The sequence below is a fragment of the Electrophorus electricus genome, chromosome 20, assembly GCF_041902795.1.
Source record: "Electrophorus electricus isolate QZ-2024a chromosome 20, ASM4190279v1, whole genome shotgun sequence".
In the NCBI taxonomy this organism is placed as follows: Eukaryota; Metazoa; Chordata; class Actinopteri; order Gymnotiformes; family Gymnotidae; genus Electrophorus; species Electrophorus electricus.
Genome location: NC_137516.1, coordinates 8,106,016 through 8,124,606, shown reverse-complemented (window position 1 = coordinate 8,124,606; position 18,591 = coordinate 8,106,016). Strand labels below are relative to the sequence as shown.

General features: G+C 42.3%; 1 protein-coding gene across 1 annotated transcript in view; it reads left to right on the top strand.

Moving 5' to 3' along the window:
* Positions 1 to 18,591, top strand: part of LOC113578892 (ELKS/RAB6-interacting/CAST family member 2) — a 162,673-nt gene that overhangs the window by 81,770 nt on the left and 62,312 nt on the right. Inside the window, exons 15-16 of the mRNA XM_081703839.1 lie at positions 2,139 to 2,954; positions 6,910 to 7,070. Coding sequence (XP_081559965.1) covers positions 2,139 to 2,954; positions 6,910 to 7,070 — 977 coding nt within the window. The remainder of the gene's footprint in view (positions 1 to 2,138; positions 2,955 to 6,909; positions 7,071 to 18,591) is intronic.

The following is an 18,591-nucleotide window of genomic DNA, read 5'->3' as shown; positions in this document are numbered from 1 at the left end:
CTATTCCCTTGTGGCAACCTAAATCATAACAATAGCTACTAATCAGATTCTCTAGGGACTATCATGATTTCTAGACGTTATCATACTGCCCATTGATTGTATAGGCAGTGACAATTTAGCCTTCAATTCAAATTAATTTACTTCATTCGGGTTTGTCATTTTGATATTGGCAGTTGCTGTCCAGGGGTGCATCCTCCATTGCAACACCAAACAATGCAACATCATGTGTTATGACAGTCATTCTCTCATTTGTCTTCCCTTGGACACACTTCCATTTTAGCTCTGTGCTTGCAAGCTTTGAAAGGCATTTTTTAAATATAATTTCATGTCAGATCATTTAAGTGACAGCTTGGTCAACATGAGCAACTATTCAGTTTAGCAAATATAATGCGGATGATGTTATATTGATATCTGTTTGTTTATTCACCCCAGAAGGCAGAATTTTGTTGTTTATAACCTGAGATATGTATATCAATGTTGTATATAATCTATATGTCCATAAAGTATGCTGACACCCCTCCAAATTATTGAGTTCATGTGTTTTAGCCAGACCCATTGCTAAGAGGTGTATAAAATCAGTCATATCCAGTCTCTGTTTAGGGCCTTTACTGATGGAACTGGCATAGGATGACACCTTTTCCGCAAGTTTTTTAAATATCTGCCAAGCTGCATCTGTCCTGGTCAACTATTATTATTATGCAACAATATTAATATTAACTATTAGCACTGTTATTGTGAAATCGAGAAGTCTAAGAACAAAAGCGGATTAGAATAGCACACCATGCAAACCTACAGAATGTGTCTGCCGAGTATTGGAAGCATGTAACACATACAAATCAGCTATTGTCTGTTGCATCACTTACTACAGAGTTCCAAACGTCCTCTGGAAGCAGCATCAGTACATGAACTGTGCATCAATTATTTCGTAAAATGGGTTTTCATGGCTGAACAGCTACATACATGCCTAAAAACTCTAAGGGCAATGCCAAGCATTGGCTAGAGTGTTGTAAAGCTTCCTGCCACTGGTCCCTGGAGCAGTAAAAATGTGTTCTCTCAAGTGCTTCACTATCTAGCAGTCTAATAATGAATCTGGATTTGGTGAATGCCAGGAGAACATTACCTTCTGGAATAATAGTGCCAGTAGTATAGTTTGGTAGAGAATGGATAATGAGTCTGTGTTTCAGTGAAGCATAATCTTAATGCTACACCATACAAAGACATTTTAGACAATTATATGCTTCCAACTTTGTGGCAACAGTTTGGGGAAGGCCCTGTTCAGTTCCAGAATGACTGCATTCACTGTTCAAAGTGAGGTCCATAAAGACATGGTTTGAGGGGTTTGGTGTGGAGGAACTCCAGTGGCCTGCACAGAGCCCCAACTCAACCCCACTAACACCTTTGGGATGAACTGGAATGCTGATTGCAAACCAGGGCTTCTTATCCAATATAAGTGCCTGACCTCACAAATGCATTTTTGAATGAATGGGTTCAAAGTATGGAGAAAGACTTCCTAAAACAATGTTATAGCCACAGGGTGTGGGGTGTGTGTGTGTGTGTGTGTGTGTGTGTGTGTGTGTGTGTTATGTGTATATACATAACATAGAAATCATATAAATAATCAATATACAGAAACATAGATTTTATTGCACACCTTGAGATCTTCTGAAGTATATACATGTGAATAGATGAGTGGAAAGAATGGTGGGGGTGAGAGAGTTTGACCTTTCTTATGTTTAATTTCACAAACTTTACCACTTCACTGTTTTTTCCCTCCTTATCCTGCACTGCATCCCCACACCACCAGTAACACTTTCCTCTAATTATCTGCCTGCAGCTGCTTTGCTCTTTCAGCTCCTCTTTCAATCTGAAGTCTACCTAGTTTTTGTTTCCACTTTATTCTTTCACAAATACGATGTGTTTCCATTATCTTACAGCGAAGTTATGCACATCTTATACTAATATGTTCAATTATTACATGTCATCATGTAATAGACAATACATGCGGTGTAACTCTTTTAGCTTTGCACATCCAGTTATATACAAACAATACAACAGCTGGATGGTGTAGAGGTCTGGGCATGAGTGCAGATATGTTTGTTCAGGCAAAATGTTCTCCCTTCTTCCTCTCCTTTCCCTAGCCTCCCATTAACCAGGTACCGGCTGACCAGATAGCAGTGCAGGTGCAGGCCGAGCAGGTACCAGTGCAGGTGCCAGCCGAGCAGGTACCAGTGCAGGTGCCAGCCGAGCAGGTACCAGTGCAGGTGCCAGCCGAGCAGGTACCAGTGCAGGTGCCAGCCGAGCAGGTACCAGTGCAGGTGCCAGCCGAGCAGGTACCAGTGCAAGTGCCAGCCGAGCAGATGCAGGTGCCGGCCGAGCAAGTACCGGTGCCAGCTGAGCAGGTACCGGTGCAGGTTCCGGCCGAGCAGGTACTGGTGCAGGCCGAGCAGGTACTGGTGCAGGCCGAGCAGGTACCGGTGCAGGCTGAGCAGGTACCGGTGCAGGTGCAGGCCGAGCAGGTACCGGTGCAGGCCAAGCAGGTACCGGTGCAGGCCGAGCAGGTACCGGTGCAGGCGGCTGAGCAGGTACCGGTGCAGGTGCAGGCCGAGCAGGTACCGGTGCAGGCCAAGCAGGTACCGGTGCAGGCCGAGCAGGTACCGGTTCAGGCCGAGCAGGTACCAGTCCAGGTACCAGCTGAGGAGGTACCAGCAGAGCAGGTACCAGTGCAGGTGCCGGCCGAGCAGGTACTGATGCTGGCTAAACAGGTACCGGTGCAGGCCGAGCCGGTACTGGTGCAGGCTGAGCAGGTACTGATGCAGGTGCCGGCCGAGCAGGTACCGGCGCAGGTGCTGGCCAAGCAGCCGAAGTATGTCCTTCAAGAGAGTACGACAACATCAGCTCCCATCAAGGCCACAGCTGTGCAGCAGGAGAAGGCGGCCACTGTAGCACTGACGCAGGTACACACGCACAGCATCAGCCCATGTGGGAGGATCCATGAGGCTCCTGAGGCCTTGTCTTTTCACAATACTAATCGCCAGTGCTTCTCCCTGGGAATGTACATTGCTTTCTCTCTCAAGGACCATGGAGAACATGTCACAGCTCAATCAAGCTATGTTATACACCTCTCTTTCTGATTATGTTGTACAGTACACACACACACACACACACACACACACCCACACCCACATATACGCACACAAACACAAACCCACACCCACACCCACACCCATGGCCTTAACCATGATCAAGCTTTTTTCTTAGGTCCATACTGTAGAAATGTGTGAATATGTGTAGTATACCGCAGTGCTGAATATGTGTAGTATACCACAGTGCTGAATTTGTGTAGTATACTCCAGTGCTGAATATGTGTAGTATACCATTTTCTAAATACTGTTATGAATCCTAAAATTATGTAGGCCTGCCTATGTTTTGTTCACCCTTCTTGAATTATTTTTTCATCACCTAACTGTAAATACATGTAAAAAAAAGTACTGAGGTCTAGCTATGTCCTCATAGGTAGTTATGGCCCTGCACACACACAATCCCAATTCAAACACACAGACATTTTGTTGACTACTTCATTTACAGCTTACTTTCAGTACTTGAGGACATTAGTTCAATTTCAATTTTCATTGTATAGTCTAGCATACTACATATTGACAAACATCCTGCAGTCTTGGCTCAGACAGACATGTATAGATTTTAGATTAGCATAAGGCACATATTCACATACGTTCATTCAGTATACTTTATTTTGTCTTTTTAGCCAGGCAATGCAAGAGAATGTAGAACATTTGAACATGAAGGTGTGTGTTTGTGTGTATGTGTGTGTGTATGTATGTGTGTGTGTGTGTGTGTGTGTGTGTGTGTGTGTGTGTGTGTGTGTGTGTGCGTGTGCGTGTGCGTGTGAGAGAGAGAGAGGGAGAGAGAGAGAGAGAGAGAGAGAGAGAGAACTTCTTCCCAGGGTTGTTCCCACTGACCTCTTCTGTATTAGTAACTAGATTTTCTCTCCTTCTCTTTCAGCTTACCATGTCTCTTTCATTCAGTTCATTTCTCTTTCTAGGCAGATGTAATTGCATGTGTTCATTGCTCGCTTTAGCTACAGCAGGGTGTTTTTTCTTCAGGTTTCTCTCTTGGACATATGACGTTTTGGGCCTCCATACTCTCTCTCTGTATTCTCACTGTGTGTAAAAAAAAGTGTGTGTGTGTGTGTGTGTGTGAGAGAGAGAGCGAGAGAGAGAGAGAGAGAGAGAGAGAGAGAGAGAGAGAGGCAGGGCTTCCTGAGTGCTATGCCCGGCATTGTGCCAGTGTGTGCTCTTATGCCACTGACAGCCCAATTTCTTTGGTATCTGATGATGTCACTGGTGCCACAGCCATTCTGGGTCAGTTGTGAGTTCTGTGGCAAAGTCTGAATTGTGTGTTTATCCGTAAAAGGAGTTTCTTCTGCGGTTGTTTCAGTATGAATCAAGCTTCCTGTCTTCTTTGCTGTTTCTCCTCATAAAAAGGGATGCAGTTGACCAGAGTGACCTCACTCCTATAGTTTCTCAAGCAGACACTCTTATGCCCAAACACTCAAGTGTGCAATGTGTAGCTAGTGTAAATCAATCCAGGGATCCAAACTCACTTGACAAACAAGCAAGCACATATCACAGTTTGGTCTGTTTTATCTCCCACTCTGTTTCTGTTTAATTTAATCTTCCTCATCATTTAATGTACATTAGACTTCTGTGCTAATCTGTGACCATGCAACTGTATGATATAAGATATAGCAAGAGTGTTTTTTTACTACGTCAGCGTATATTAGAAGATACAGAGAGAAAGAGAGATAAAAGGGGGGAAGATGTAATCCAAGCACATGCATATCTCTGCTGTTCTTTCCTGCACATGAAGTCCAAAAAGAACAAAAGGAGAAAGCACCTACACAATGTGGAGCCAGTGGCCAATCCTAACTCTGTAGTAGTGTTGTTCCAGCGTATTTTAGGCACAGTGCTTCTCTTTGTTTTACAGTTTACTCTCACCAATTTACTGAGTAAATCAATTGCCTTGTTTATTGTTCAACAATATCAAAGACCTTATAGCTGCTGGGTCAGTGCAGTTGGAGATCAGTATAACAGAGTTCAGTTTAGAAAATGACAAGCATAAAACTTTTTTTTTTTTTTTTTCCTGTATGGACAGAATGAGATGACATGGTGGTTTGATACAGTGAGGGTATTTTTACCCTGCATTGTCTTTGTTTACTTTTGATTAAAGCCTTCTGTTTCAGTCGTGCTTAGCTGGTCTAAAGCTGTGGGAACCTGTTTTGCTCTAAAGTACTGCTGTTTCAAAGATGATTTGAAACCCAATGAGGGAAAACCCACCTCCAAGTCCAAGTCACTGAAGTCAGAAACTCTCATTTCTAAATAACCTGTGGCCAAATGGCTGCTATTAGCTGACTGACCTAACAAGAGCTGACTGTCCTAAACTCGTTCTTTCAACTCCTTTCTTCAACCATTTTCTTTCTTTTCTCCAAGCGCATTCAGTCTCATTGTGTGGAAATGAGCTTGCTGAACCCCAGCATCCATAAAAGGAGGTGGGGTGGGTGGTATTTTAAAAGAGTATTAAGAAAGAAAAGTGAGAGAAGGAGTAGAATGTCTTAATGCTTTAGTCCCACCACATAGCCATCGAGGCCTGTAGTGTTTGAAGCACAGCTGCGGAGCAGGCGACAGAGATGCAATCAAACAGAAGGGCTCAGATGAAGCCAGCTCTGGGTCAATGGGGCACCAGCGATGGGTGGTGGATTAGCACCAGGCACTGGGAATTGCTCTTAAAGTCTGCCTATATCAGCATACAAACTGAGCAGCTTAGTATCTCAAACATTATCGTTGATGGACTTTGGGAGCAGGCACTGTGTGTTTGCACCTACATGTGGTTGTGTGTGTATGTTTGTGTGAATCTGTACCTGGCGCTAGAGAACAGGATTAACAGATATAGATGCCTTCTCATACCAGACATCACCCCTAATGTATATATCCAGTAGTATTCGACATAGTTATTCATTCTTCTACACACAAATGTGTCAGAAAAAGCAGCAAGCAGACTACTACCAGGGCATTGCTGCAAGATCCAGCAGGATCTTTCAGAACTTTATTAATCTTGTAGTATTCACATTTTCTATTCTTCACGCACACACACACACACACACACACACACACACACACACACACACACGTACGTACACGCATCCATCCTTTTTCAGTATTTGAATGCATTCATATATGTAGCATTTACAGAGTGCTATCCTGAAAATGTGTGAATTGGGTCCATCTCTTTTTATGCAAATGTTGTGCCTTTGTTGTCCCTTGTACTCCAATATGCAGATCTAGTTGGTTAACTAGTTAGTTATAGGTTGTTTATTTAAATGAATGTAAGTAGAAATGCTGACAATTTAAATAAAAGCCTTTCTTCAAAGCTTTCATTCAGAGTGGACAGAAATTACCATCTGGTTATTTTTTAAAATGAAAATAATTACATTAGCAAAGGAAAGTTCTCAGAAATTAGTGCTCTTCATTTCATTATTCTTCTAAAATAGGAAAAATACATACTGTGTTTTTTTTTGGGGGGGGGGCATTGGTTACTACTTGCATTAAACAGAAATTGTTTGCAGATTTTTAATTTTGCAGGTCTTATAAACTGGTTTGTGTTTAGTAGAAAAATGTGTTTCATAAGTCGACATATATATATATATATGTGCGTGTGTGTATGTATATAAAAAAATTTAAAATGATAACTATAACTATATAATATAATTTACTCCTATAAAGAATAATATGTAATATTTATTATAATGTGTGCTGACGCATTATCTTCTGAGTTAAATCTACTTTGCCTGTGCATGAGTTTGTCTGTTTATTGACTTTCAAATCTTTTCCCCAGCGGGAGGAGCTTATGTCAGCCTCGGAGAAGGCGCGCCAGGAGCTGGATGTTACTAAGCAGCGGCTGTTCCTGGCACAGAGTTCCCTTGCTGACAGGGAAAACCAGCTCACCTGCATGAAGCAGGAGCAGAAAAAGCAGCTGGAGGAGATTCAAGAGTTAAAGTAAAGCACACATACTCAGCATATACATAACAGACAAAAAATGCGAACAATGTAAAACAGTAACATGAAAAGCTAGAGTGTGAGCTATTTTACCTGGTCTGTGGAAATTATCCAGCTTGGTTTTCAGGTTCAGGTTCTGTTGTAGTAAAGGTCTTTGGAGAGTTGCGGTAGCTTGCAGCCGTGGATCTCTTGCGCCTACTTGTCTAATGACCTTCTTGCTGGACAAGAATGCTAGTACAGTGTGCTTAAGCCATCAGTAGTCAAGGGAACATCTGCTGAAACATCCTCTATCGCTTAACACATCTCCAAAATGAAATGTCCTATTGGTCTTCTTTATTCACTCTTATTGTTGTTTTTTGTGCCAAAATTGAAAATGATTATAAGCAGGTGCAAAAACCTGGGACAGCAGAAAGCTGCCCCTGTGCTGTTAGTGTGAATGTTCAGGGTTTTCCCAACTTCGTGCCACCCAGTATGACTAATTATGGTTTTCATTATTTGGTGATATATCAGAGATTTGTATTTGAGAAATGCTGTGTGGTGGAGTTACTGTTTTAACACTGATACTGTAAATGCCGTAAATGTAATGAGCTGTTTTAACACTGCTCATGCTGTTAACCATTGAGTGTCATGTGTCTGTTGACACTGAGTAATGATATCCAATTTTTAGGTGTAATCACTGAATCCTCATAGTTAAGTCCAAGTACGTGTGGCTGTGTTATGCTTTGTCATTGTAAAATGACATAAATGAGAAATGCTTGGGAGTAAGCAAAGCTAATGTTCTGTTGCTGGTCCTTACCACTTAGGGTCTGTCTCTCAGGAAGTATGAAGAAATATTACAGATCTACAGTTTCACATCAAGTTCATAACAAAGGCCATAAAGATCAAACTTGGCAAGTAATGAATAATAGCTGGCATGTAATCTCAGCCATCCTTACTCAGTATGTTTACCATGCAATTAGCAGTGGCGGCATTTCAATGATACTGTCAGTACATGAAAGTGAAGTAAGCATAAACTCGTCGGCAACTAACAACAGATGGGGGAATGCCACGAATATGGAGGCCAGGTGTACGTATTTCTGACAGAGGGGGATAAAAAGTGAGTGGATTGGAGAGCTCAGAAGCAAAAGGGGCATATGGTCTCTCACTGGTTACATGTGTATGTGTTTGCATGTGTATGTGACTTGAAAGAGAACGCAGCACATACTGTACTGTTGTATGCCGTGTAGACACGAGTCTGTGTTTTTGATGTCAGGAAATGCTGAGATATGCATATGCTCACACGTCAGATATGATTATGTAGAGCCAGTGACAGTGAAGCTGATATGAAGCTAAAGAGTGATGCGAAAGGGAGGGAAAGAGGTCGAGCAAATTAGGTTATAGATAAAGAAGCTGACATGGCAGAGGGGTATATGGCAATACAGCCTTGTGAGAGCATTGGTTCCTGCACTACAGATAAAGAGACCTTTTGACCACCAATGGCTGTCAGTGAAACTGACACATAAGCACAAATGCAGCCACACTTGTTTGAACAGATGAGCATCACTGTGTTCATTTTCATTTGCCAAAAATGTCTGCATTGTTTTTGGAAATCAAGAAAGGAAAATACCTATGTTACACAATTTTTGAGGGGTGATGTCACACTAACTGTATTCTGGAGTTTGATACAAAATGTGTTGTAAATTTCAGGAGATTTAGAGCTTATAATTGAATGCCTTTTTTCAGTATTGGTTTGCTTACTTTGTGATCAATTTTGTAATGACAGAAGCGTAGCTTAGTGATGTGTCTGTGTGCAAATGCCATCCACAGAGTAACTGAGAGCTGGGACAGCCTGCATGCTCGCCTAATGATGTAAGGACATTGCCTATGTAGAAGAATAAAAACATGTGTGTGTGTGTGTGTGTGTGTGTGTGTGTGTGTGTGTGTGTGTGTGTGTGTGTGTGTGTGTGTGTCTGTGTGTGTCTGTGTGTCTGTGTGTGTGTGTGTGTGTGTGTGTGTGTGTGTGTGTGTGTGTGTGCTTGACAGGTGTGATCGATGGTTAGTAACCCTCAAGGGGATCCTAGGCTCTCTGTATAGTTGTGAGAGGTTTGACCTTTTGACCTTATACACACACAGTAACAGATTCTTATTGAATATACACCGTTATACTGTCATACAGGGTGTGTGTTTGGAGGGGTGTGGTGGTGGCTCTGAGAGACACCCTTGAAGTTAGACATAGTGTTAGGCTGTGGACAGGAGGCCAGAGGTAGATAAACCACACCTTGGGGAAAAATACTTTAAATATGAAAGACCATATTAGGTCTTTGTGAGAAGGTGTAGCATGGGCTACCTTGCATGCAAATGAAATGCAGCTTATATTTAGAATATGCCTTTAAATTAGTTACCATTTCAGAAACTTTGAATTGCCCTTTCCCCCCATTTTTAGGTGAAGATGAGAGGTCACACCCTGTCAGTAATGTTCATTATGCCTTTATGAACTCCATGAGGGGTTTTAAAGCATACCTCTACAATTAGATCACCATTCAAATAAGTGAAACACCTTCCTGTTATCAATACACATCATAATTATCACTTTAACCTTTATGTTGTCTCACCTTCATTCTCTGCATTTTAATAATGAAGTATTTGTGCTACTCTTTTAGAATGAGTGAAGGAGTTCCCCTTAATTCAGGCAGACAACCAATTTACATGTAAGTGTAGTCAGATGGAAAAGGCAGGGGAGCTATGCCCCCTCTTTCTTTCTCCCTCTCTCTCTCTTTCTCTCTCCTACCCTCTCTCTCTTTCTTTCTTGCTTTCTTTCTTTTTCTCTTTTTGTTCTTGCTCTCTCAGCTGTGTCACAGTTTTTTTGGCTGGCAGCGCTTAGGTGTATTTGCTGATGATCTAGGCACTGATTTGGCTGAGTGTTTCGATTCCAAGAACCATGTTGTTCTTACACTCCTTTTAGCAAGAAAGGGAAGGAGTCTGGGAGAATATCAGATCGCCAGGAAAAGAGGGCCAACATGTCCCAGAGCTCTGGAGGGGAGAGAGGTGTGATCCGTAGTTGGTCATTACCAAGTGTTGCCATTGGAAGTTTAAGTCTTACTTCATCAATATCATGCCAGCACATTTGCAATGAGCAAACTCTTTCATTGTGCTCTATTAATTTAAGGAAGTACAGACAGTTCTTGCCATTGAAACAAATACACAAGAGAAACTCAAAAATATTCTGTATGACCTCTTCACATTTTTCTGCAAATCTCCAGAACTTTCTCTCCCTTACATGTACATCAGCACACAGCAATTTCTGATCGCTTATCTCTAGCCATGATGTTAGCACACAATACTGATATGTACTTTCTGATACTTATATGTTGAGTTCATCTGTCACTTTATAGATACAGGCTTTTAATATAACAGATCATTTTGTTATTTATGATATTGATCCGATCAGATATTGTATGTTTGTGTGTCCTTATTTACTAACTCATTAATTTCATCAGTATCATGAGATTCCCAAGCATTTAAATTGCATGATTCTTACATACAATGTCCCAAAATTTGATAAGGTCAACTCTAGGTATTGGTCTGTACGTGTATAACCTCCAGTGTAAAGATGTTATGATGGCATTGCATGTTTCCATCATAACAAAAGAAACGTGTGTGTGTGTGTGTGTGTGTGTGTGTGTGTGTGTGTGTGTAGTTTAGAGTTTAATAGAGTTATTCTATTAACTTTTTGTTCAAAACATTTAGAACTTTAGACCTTAAGATTATGTCTTGGTTTATTAAAGGAAGTACAGGTTTTCTCAAGCTGCATTCTTTTTAGGTTTGGGACTTGAACTGAGGGAGCTTTCGAGAATAAAAGGTAAAATAAGCACTTTTAAAGAAAGGACTGTCACATACCATGTTCATGTGCATTAAGAGATCTACTGTTTCTTTTCTGCTTGCATGTCCTTTTCTGGTTGGGAGAAAGCTTATTTTTGACACATAACAATGCCATTTGTCAGTGGGAAAGACTTTCACTTGACCAAGGTTTAGACTGAAACCCAAAACTATAATGGCTGCAGTGATGCTGTGTAATAGCTTGTTAAATTCCTTACTGAAGAGCCTTACAGAAGAGGCTCCTCCCAAATCCTGGGCACTTTATTACTGACCATCTTTCACGAGCAAAACATCTGAATGGAGAATGGAAGTTCTGATTTTATCAGCTGCCTTAGCCTGTCTGTTACACACTCATGCAACCACAGACGCCAAGAAGAGAGGGTGCAGGGGATATTGAAATCTGGAGATATGTTTGGTATGAGTGGAACGTTAGTTCCATGAGGCAAGCTGTGTGTATGTCTATCTCTGTGTGTGCGCATGTGTATGTATATGTGTGTATGTATGCAGTTCGTGCATGTATGCTCTTGAATAATTAAACACCTTTGGGCAATGGCCCACTGATGTGACTCTTACACCATCACATTTCTTTCTCCAGACTCCTTAACTTCTATTTTTGCACTTCAAATATCCCCTTTTGTTGCTCATAAAGAATGAGCAATATAAGCAAATGTTTTTGGTGCAGAGTCACAGAGAATGGGCGCATGTTCTTAACAGAAACTTCAGGGGTGCTCTGTGGATGTGGGTTTGGCCATATGTCTAAGGACAGTAGCATCCTGGTATGATAGCAAAATAACTAATGGTGACTCAGAGGAAATGACAACAAAGGAAATACATTGCTCACTCTTACAAGTGCACCTGTGGGCAAACCCCCCTCCTCCTCCAATGTCTTCGCTTAGCAGTGATAGCTAAGCACTGATGTGGCTTAATTAAGAGATGGACTATCTGGGCAGTCATGCAGATCAAGCTTGAGTTTCTATTGAGAAAAAAACAGGGAAACTGATGTCCTTGTAGGCCCCAAGGCATCAGCTACCAACACCTAGACAGGCACGTTTTTGTGGGGCACATGGACAGAGAGAGTGAGCGTGAGGGGGAGTGAGAGAGAGTGAGAGAGAGAGAGATAAAGAGAATTTTATGGCAGGTATTATGTTTTAGAGGGACAGTCTGTTTGAAGATTCATGTACCTTGAGTTCCCTTGAGTTCGGATGCTTTAATTATCAAGTATGTAGGGCAGTTTATCAGAAGCGAGAGAAAGAGTGAGACATACAGAAGGAGAAAGAGACAGATAAAGAACAAAAGATACAAAAGAAATACCCTGACTGTCCGTCATCTTTCTCTCAGTGCTGATGATTATTGGATTATTAATGTGCTCTTTGACAAGCCTCATCTTTTAATGCTGTGCTGACTCATAAAATACACACTGCAGTGGGATGCATCTGATTACAGTGCTCATAAATGTAGTATAGTACCAGCTGTGTTTTGTGACAACACTTGACAATGTATTTGTATGAATCAGCAGTGAAGTTGGACAATCCCCAATGTGTATATATATGCATACTTTATTTGGTCAGAAGATCTGAGAGGCCTTGGGTATTACACACTGCATGTTTAGGCAAAAAGGTGCAAACATTATTGCTAAATGCAGGTGCTCATCAGCTGCGCGTGTGTGTGTGTGTGTGTGTGTGTGTGCGTGTGTGTGTGTGTGTGTGTGTGTGTGTGTGCGCGTGTGTGGGTGTGTGTGCACATGCACACATGTTCATTTTGGCTTGTGAATGTGCAGATGAAACAGAACTTTCAGAGGGTCATGGCCAATGGAAAGAGCCATGATGGTGTTTGCTTCCAGGTGACCTGTGACCCATGCAGCAACAACTCTTTCAGCTTTATCTGCCTCAGTTACTGCACTACCAGTTCACCCTTACAGACAGCATCGTGAGTTCAGTCTGATGTCTCCATTCATAGCACATGTGGCTGGCTAGGGGCGGGAGGGGGGGGTAGGAGAGTTCATCCCATCTGTTCTTCTTCATTGGATTCCCTTTCACTCCATCACTTTGCTCTTTCTTCCTTCAAATGTAAATCTTTCTGTTCTCCATCTGTATCTTTTTTGCTCCGCATATTTGCCCTGAGAGTGTGGTGAAGGTTATAGCTTTTTTTTTTTCCTTTAACCATTTCAGTTTTCTTGACTGTTTTACAGCCGTTATATAGCTTTTGCTCTTATAACGAACTCAGTCCAGATCTTCTTTGCACTTTGCACTTTTTGGAAGTTACCATGTTAACATGTGAGGAAGGCCTGTAGGCACCTGCTCAAGCCAAAGCCAAAATGTAGAACATGCAAGCAGTTTTCTTTAAAGCTATTTTGTTTGTGAAACCTTTGTTCTTCTTTGATTAAATGCAGACATGTTTGAATACAGGGCAGAAGCTTTGTGGAACCTAGCTCAGTGAAACCAACACATGATATAGCACTCTAAGACACAGCCAGTCCATTATTTCATTTTGTGTTTGTCACTCATCTTCCAGTAGCTTTATTACATTTAACCTCCCCATTGTGACAAAGAGAAGTGCAAACTGGAACAAGCTCAACACAGATTCTGTGCAAGGCTGACAGCTGTGAGTGTGTTTTGTGTTTGTGTTCTATGACTTACTATGCCTGAGATGACACTGACAACTCCACTATGACTTACTATGCCTGAGATGACACTGACAACTCCACTATGACTTACTATACCTGAGATGACACTGACAACTCCACTATGACTTACTATACCTGAGATGACACTGACAACTCCACTATGACTTACTATACCTGAGATGACACTGACAACTCCACTATGACTTACTATGCCTGAGATGACACTGACAACTCCACTATGACTTACTATGCCTGAGATGACACTGACAACTCCACTATGACTTACTATGCCTGAGATGACACTGACAACTCCACTATGACTTACTATGCCTGAGATGACACTGACAACTCCATTATGACTTACTATGCTTGAGATGACACTGACAACTCCATTATGACTTACTATGCCTGAGATGACACTGACAACTCCACTATGACTTACTATGCCTGAGGTGACAATTACAACACCACTATGACTTACTATGCCTGAGATGACACTGACAACTCCACTATGACTTGTCAGATCTTCATATCACTTCAAGCCACCTTTTTTTTGGGGGGGGGGGGGGGACCAGAAAAAAAATGCTAAAAAAGAAAAAAATAACCATTGCTTCCCAAATAAAATTAAAAGGGCGTAAAAGGTCTCCTAAACTGTGCACAAACTGCACTGTTTGTTTGCTGGGGTAAAAGATAGAAAATCAATATTCACAAGCATGACTGAATCCGATAAAATGTATAGTTCCTGTAATATGAAATTTTTCTGCATATTTTCTGCTGTCAGATATGGTGTCAGACAGGCCTCCAGTGCTTGTTTCTTTGGTTTCAGTGCACTCTATGCTTGCAAATGACACAACTAAATGAAGTTAGCTTCAGCCCTTTCAAACAGGGGAAGGAAATAAAATTCACAGTGCAGCTTGTCAAGTCATTTTTGAATATAACTATGCCACCATTTGCATTTATGGCCAGGCCCTTTGCAATAAAACTAAACAAGGCCATGTTATTGTTGGAATGCCAAATTAAATGTGACTTTATAAAAGTACTTTTTTGTTGTATTTTGTATTCTTTGCAAAGCTTGGAGATCATAAGATACAGAAGACTGAGGGTGTGTTGTCCTCTATGCATGCATAGATTAGTCCCCTTTTGGAGTGACAAAATGAATATTAAATTGGTTTTCACAGTCAGAAATTAGCTGAAAAGTTCAGGACGGGCTGATGTGCATGTGTGTGTATGTGTGTTTGTAAGGGACATACCAAAATTGTTTGTTCTCACGGAGGTGCATTCCTGTGGTTCCTGTTTGGGTCACAGTTGAGCTGCAGCCAATACATGCAACTCTTTTCTAGACACATGCAAGGTGAAGGAGTATCCTGCAATAACGACACACACCCACGTGGATACGCATGCATGCATATCTTCAGAGTATTTATGCAAACCACCAACCATGGATTTCACAGGGACACAAAAGCCTGCTTGCTGCCTTTTAAATGCACATTGACATGCTTGTGCGCAAATGTGAACTCACCACATCTACTCACTGCAATGCCAAAAGATACACACACACACACACACACACACACACACACACACACACACACATTAATCTCTGATATTAAACTCATAGCTGTATGGTCTTTGGCCGAGCTTTTGATCAAATGTATATAGTATACAGTCCTCCTTCTTCTTTCTATCCGGTTATATTCTCTCTACTTGGTTCAGTTTTATACCTCCTCTCTCCACTATTCCGCCTTTCAAACAACAGCAGACCGCAGCAAGGGGCACAGGAAGTACCTACCTCCATTAGGCTGCCCATAAAGAACATATGTGTGTAACTCAATAGCCAAGCTAGCCCGCTATGAACATTTTATCTACAATGCACACACACAAGGAGGTATGCCAGTACATGTAGACTTGGAAATGTGCAAATACACGTACAAACTCAAACACACATGGACACACATTTACAAAGGCACATAAAGCATAAAACAGCCATGCGTTCGGCACACGCATCCACACACGCTCACATACACACCTACACATTCAAGCACTTTATCAGTCGCATCTTGCTGCGATACACATTTCTCTCAGTGCTATTGGATTTCTCTGGGGGGCGCATGGACTGCAGTAATGACCCACTAAAAGAATGACATGAAAACGAAGGAATGTCAGAATTAGCCCCCAGGAAAAAGCGGGGGGGGAATGAAAATGGCACATGGAATTCATTACTTTTATTGGTACACAAGCACGGCATACACCCCTCTCTCCTCGTCTCCTTGTTCCCACCCCTCCTTTACCAAAGACTGTGATCCCTTTGCATGCCAGAGAAAAAAAGACAACAGCCCTTTCTGTTAGGAGGTGTTTAAAGACAAAAAGCTGTGCTTGTCCTGCAGCCTCAGAGGGCTTAATGCGTCTTTTATGATAAACGCTAGCCCGAAAGCACGATGCTGCTTCCGTCTCCGAGCTGAATTATTACGTGCGAGTGCCAGTTGGATGGGTGGGTTGTGATAGGCCCATGGAGATCCCAGTGCATGCTTTGTGGCGCTGCCTTTCAAAGGGAATGCTTGCATGTCCATATTTGTTTAGTACTAAAGCAAAATCGAAGAGCAATAAATAAACAGCAAGTTAAAAGAGTCATTACAGGCTGAGTTATTGGGCTGTCTCTTGCTGTCTCTCTCTTTGTCTCCCATCCAACACCACTCTTTTTCATCTCCCTCTCCCTGACTCTCTCTCCCTTTCACTATTCCTCCTCCTGTATGCTCCCTTCTGTATGCTCTTTTCTGTCTGCTCTTTTCTGCTTGTGGTCTTTTGCTGTTCAGGTAATGTTCTCTGCTGGTGGTCCAGCCACGTTAATCCTGCGTGGTGAAGACGACACTCACTGTGCTCTAAACACAACAAACATCACAGTGCTCCCCTCACTTAATCTCCCATTACAGGCATCTCTTCACTGGCAATTTGGACCTCAGGGCGTAGCTTCCCGCACGTCTTCTCCTGGACCAAAAACCCGTCCTTTGGTCCATGCGTGCGGCCACCCCACCACTGTCTTCAAGTGATTCGGTCATCCTCTCACCCTCTGCCATTTTTATCATGCAAACAGATGGACGGCTGCTAGGCCCCAAGTGGCAGCTAAGTGGCAGCTAACTTTAGCGGGCCGGCACGGGACTCGCAGCCCACAGTCGCGACTGGCTTCAGGGTCTGTTTGAGCGAGTTTCAGCTGCCGCGACTGGCTTCAGGGTCTGTTTGAGTGAGTTCCCTCCAAGTAGCCTGGCAGTGCCAGAGATAACAAGCAGCAAATACAATTGCTCAAACCACAGCCCTTTCTGAGCTTCTCCATAATCAAACGCTCAGCACAAGCACACTGACAAAGAATTGGTAGAAGTGGTGTCTTTTGTGTGTGTGTGTGTGTGTGTGCGCGTGCATGCGTGCGTGCGTGCGTGTGCGCTTCATGGGAGCATCCCTGGGTGTTGCCTTTTGTTTATTGACAGATGGGGATATAGCATGTACGTCACACTCTTTTCATACCATTCGTACCAAAGCCTTCATCTAAAGTCTCTCGTTCAGCCTTGCTCAACTCCTGCGTATAGTACCTCATAGCTTTAAGGATGTTACATGTTGCTTCAGTCCACACTTACAGAAGTGTTATTGTTCTTCTCAAGCACTTTAAGCCTGCTTGCCTAGGTTGTCTTCCTTCAATGACTAGCATGTGTTTTAGGGTGTGTTTCAGGTGTGTGATTCCTTGTGTGTGACTATTTGCATCTCCGTGAGACACTCTTTGTGTTTGTGTGTGTTAGTGTGTGTGTGTGTGTGTGTGTGTGTGTGTGTCTAAGGTGTTGGCTGAGTTAGGGAGAAAGAAATATGGAGAAGGTCCAGAAGAGAAAAGCAACCGTGATCCCAGCATTGTACCTTTTCCATTCCAGATTAAGAGAGATTTAGACGGGGCTCTGAAATTCTCTCCTTACACAGGCTTCCAAGCCCAGAATGAAGATAAAACTGCTCCTGTTTAAAAGTAATGAAACTTGCCTGTGTGTGTGTGTGTGTGTGTGTGTGTGTGTGTGTGTGTGTGTGTGTGTGTGTGTGTGTGTGTGTGTGTGTGTGTGTGTGTGCAATTAAATTGAAAAAAGCAGCTGTGAACATATATTCTCAGGATCAATATTAATGAGTCATCTACATTACTGTTGTCTTGCTTGTTGTCTGTTTGGCGTTCTACCTCTGAACTGCCCTGTGTGGACATGCATGTGCCTTGTGTGGACATACATGTGCATCAGGGCTGGGACCAATCTGAACAGAAGTACATACACATGCACCCCCACACCAGTTTTGATATGACAATGCACAGTGGCATAATGAAAGCAGCTCACCATTCAAAACTATGTACATTTTCAGAAATTGCTGCATTTGGGTGAAAAATCTAAGGACATGATTTTTTCTGGTTCTGATTAGCTCTGAATAGTGCTTCATCCTGCTCAATGAATGTGACACTGATGCATTGTTCATTAATAGACTATTTATTGGTCAGCAACACATTATTAAGAAAATGTGTAATTTTAACTTGAGATATATGTTCAATAATCTGATAATACTATAATGTCAGTACAGTTATTTTCTTGAGCAATCACATAATAAATACTTGATTCGTTCATGCCTTTGACCTCAACCATGGTGTCTGTCACTCAGAACTCTGCCCTGCTACAGCCCAGGGGCCTATAGAGGAACCGCTAAATGACCAGGCACTTAAAATGGCGACTACTTACATTTGTGAGAGACCCCTGTACCCACCAGACTCTCCGCGCCGCCTGTGCAAACGTTGCACCTGCTTTTGTTGTTATTGGAAAGGTGTTTGTTTTTCCAACACATCTACCAGTTCGAATCTATAAAAGCTCCGATCGTTTCCAGATGATGAGTGAGAGGTTGATGTGCGGTCTAACTGCTGTATCCCAGCCTAGAGCTTGTTTTTAGGTGAAGATTGTTTTGTGTTGTATGGGTATCTTGTGTAGTGTAGCATTACAGAGTCTCATTAGTCCTCTGTAGGAGCCCATGTGAAGCTAAATTAGC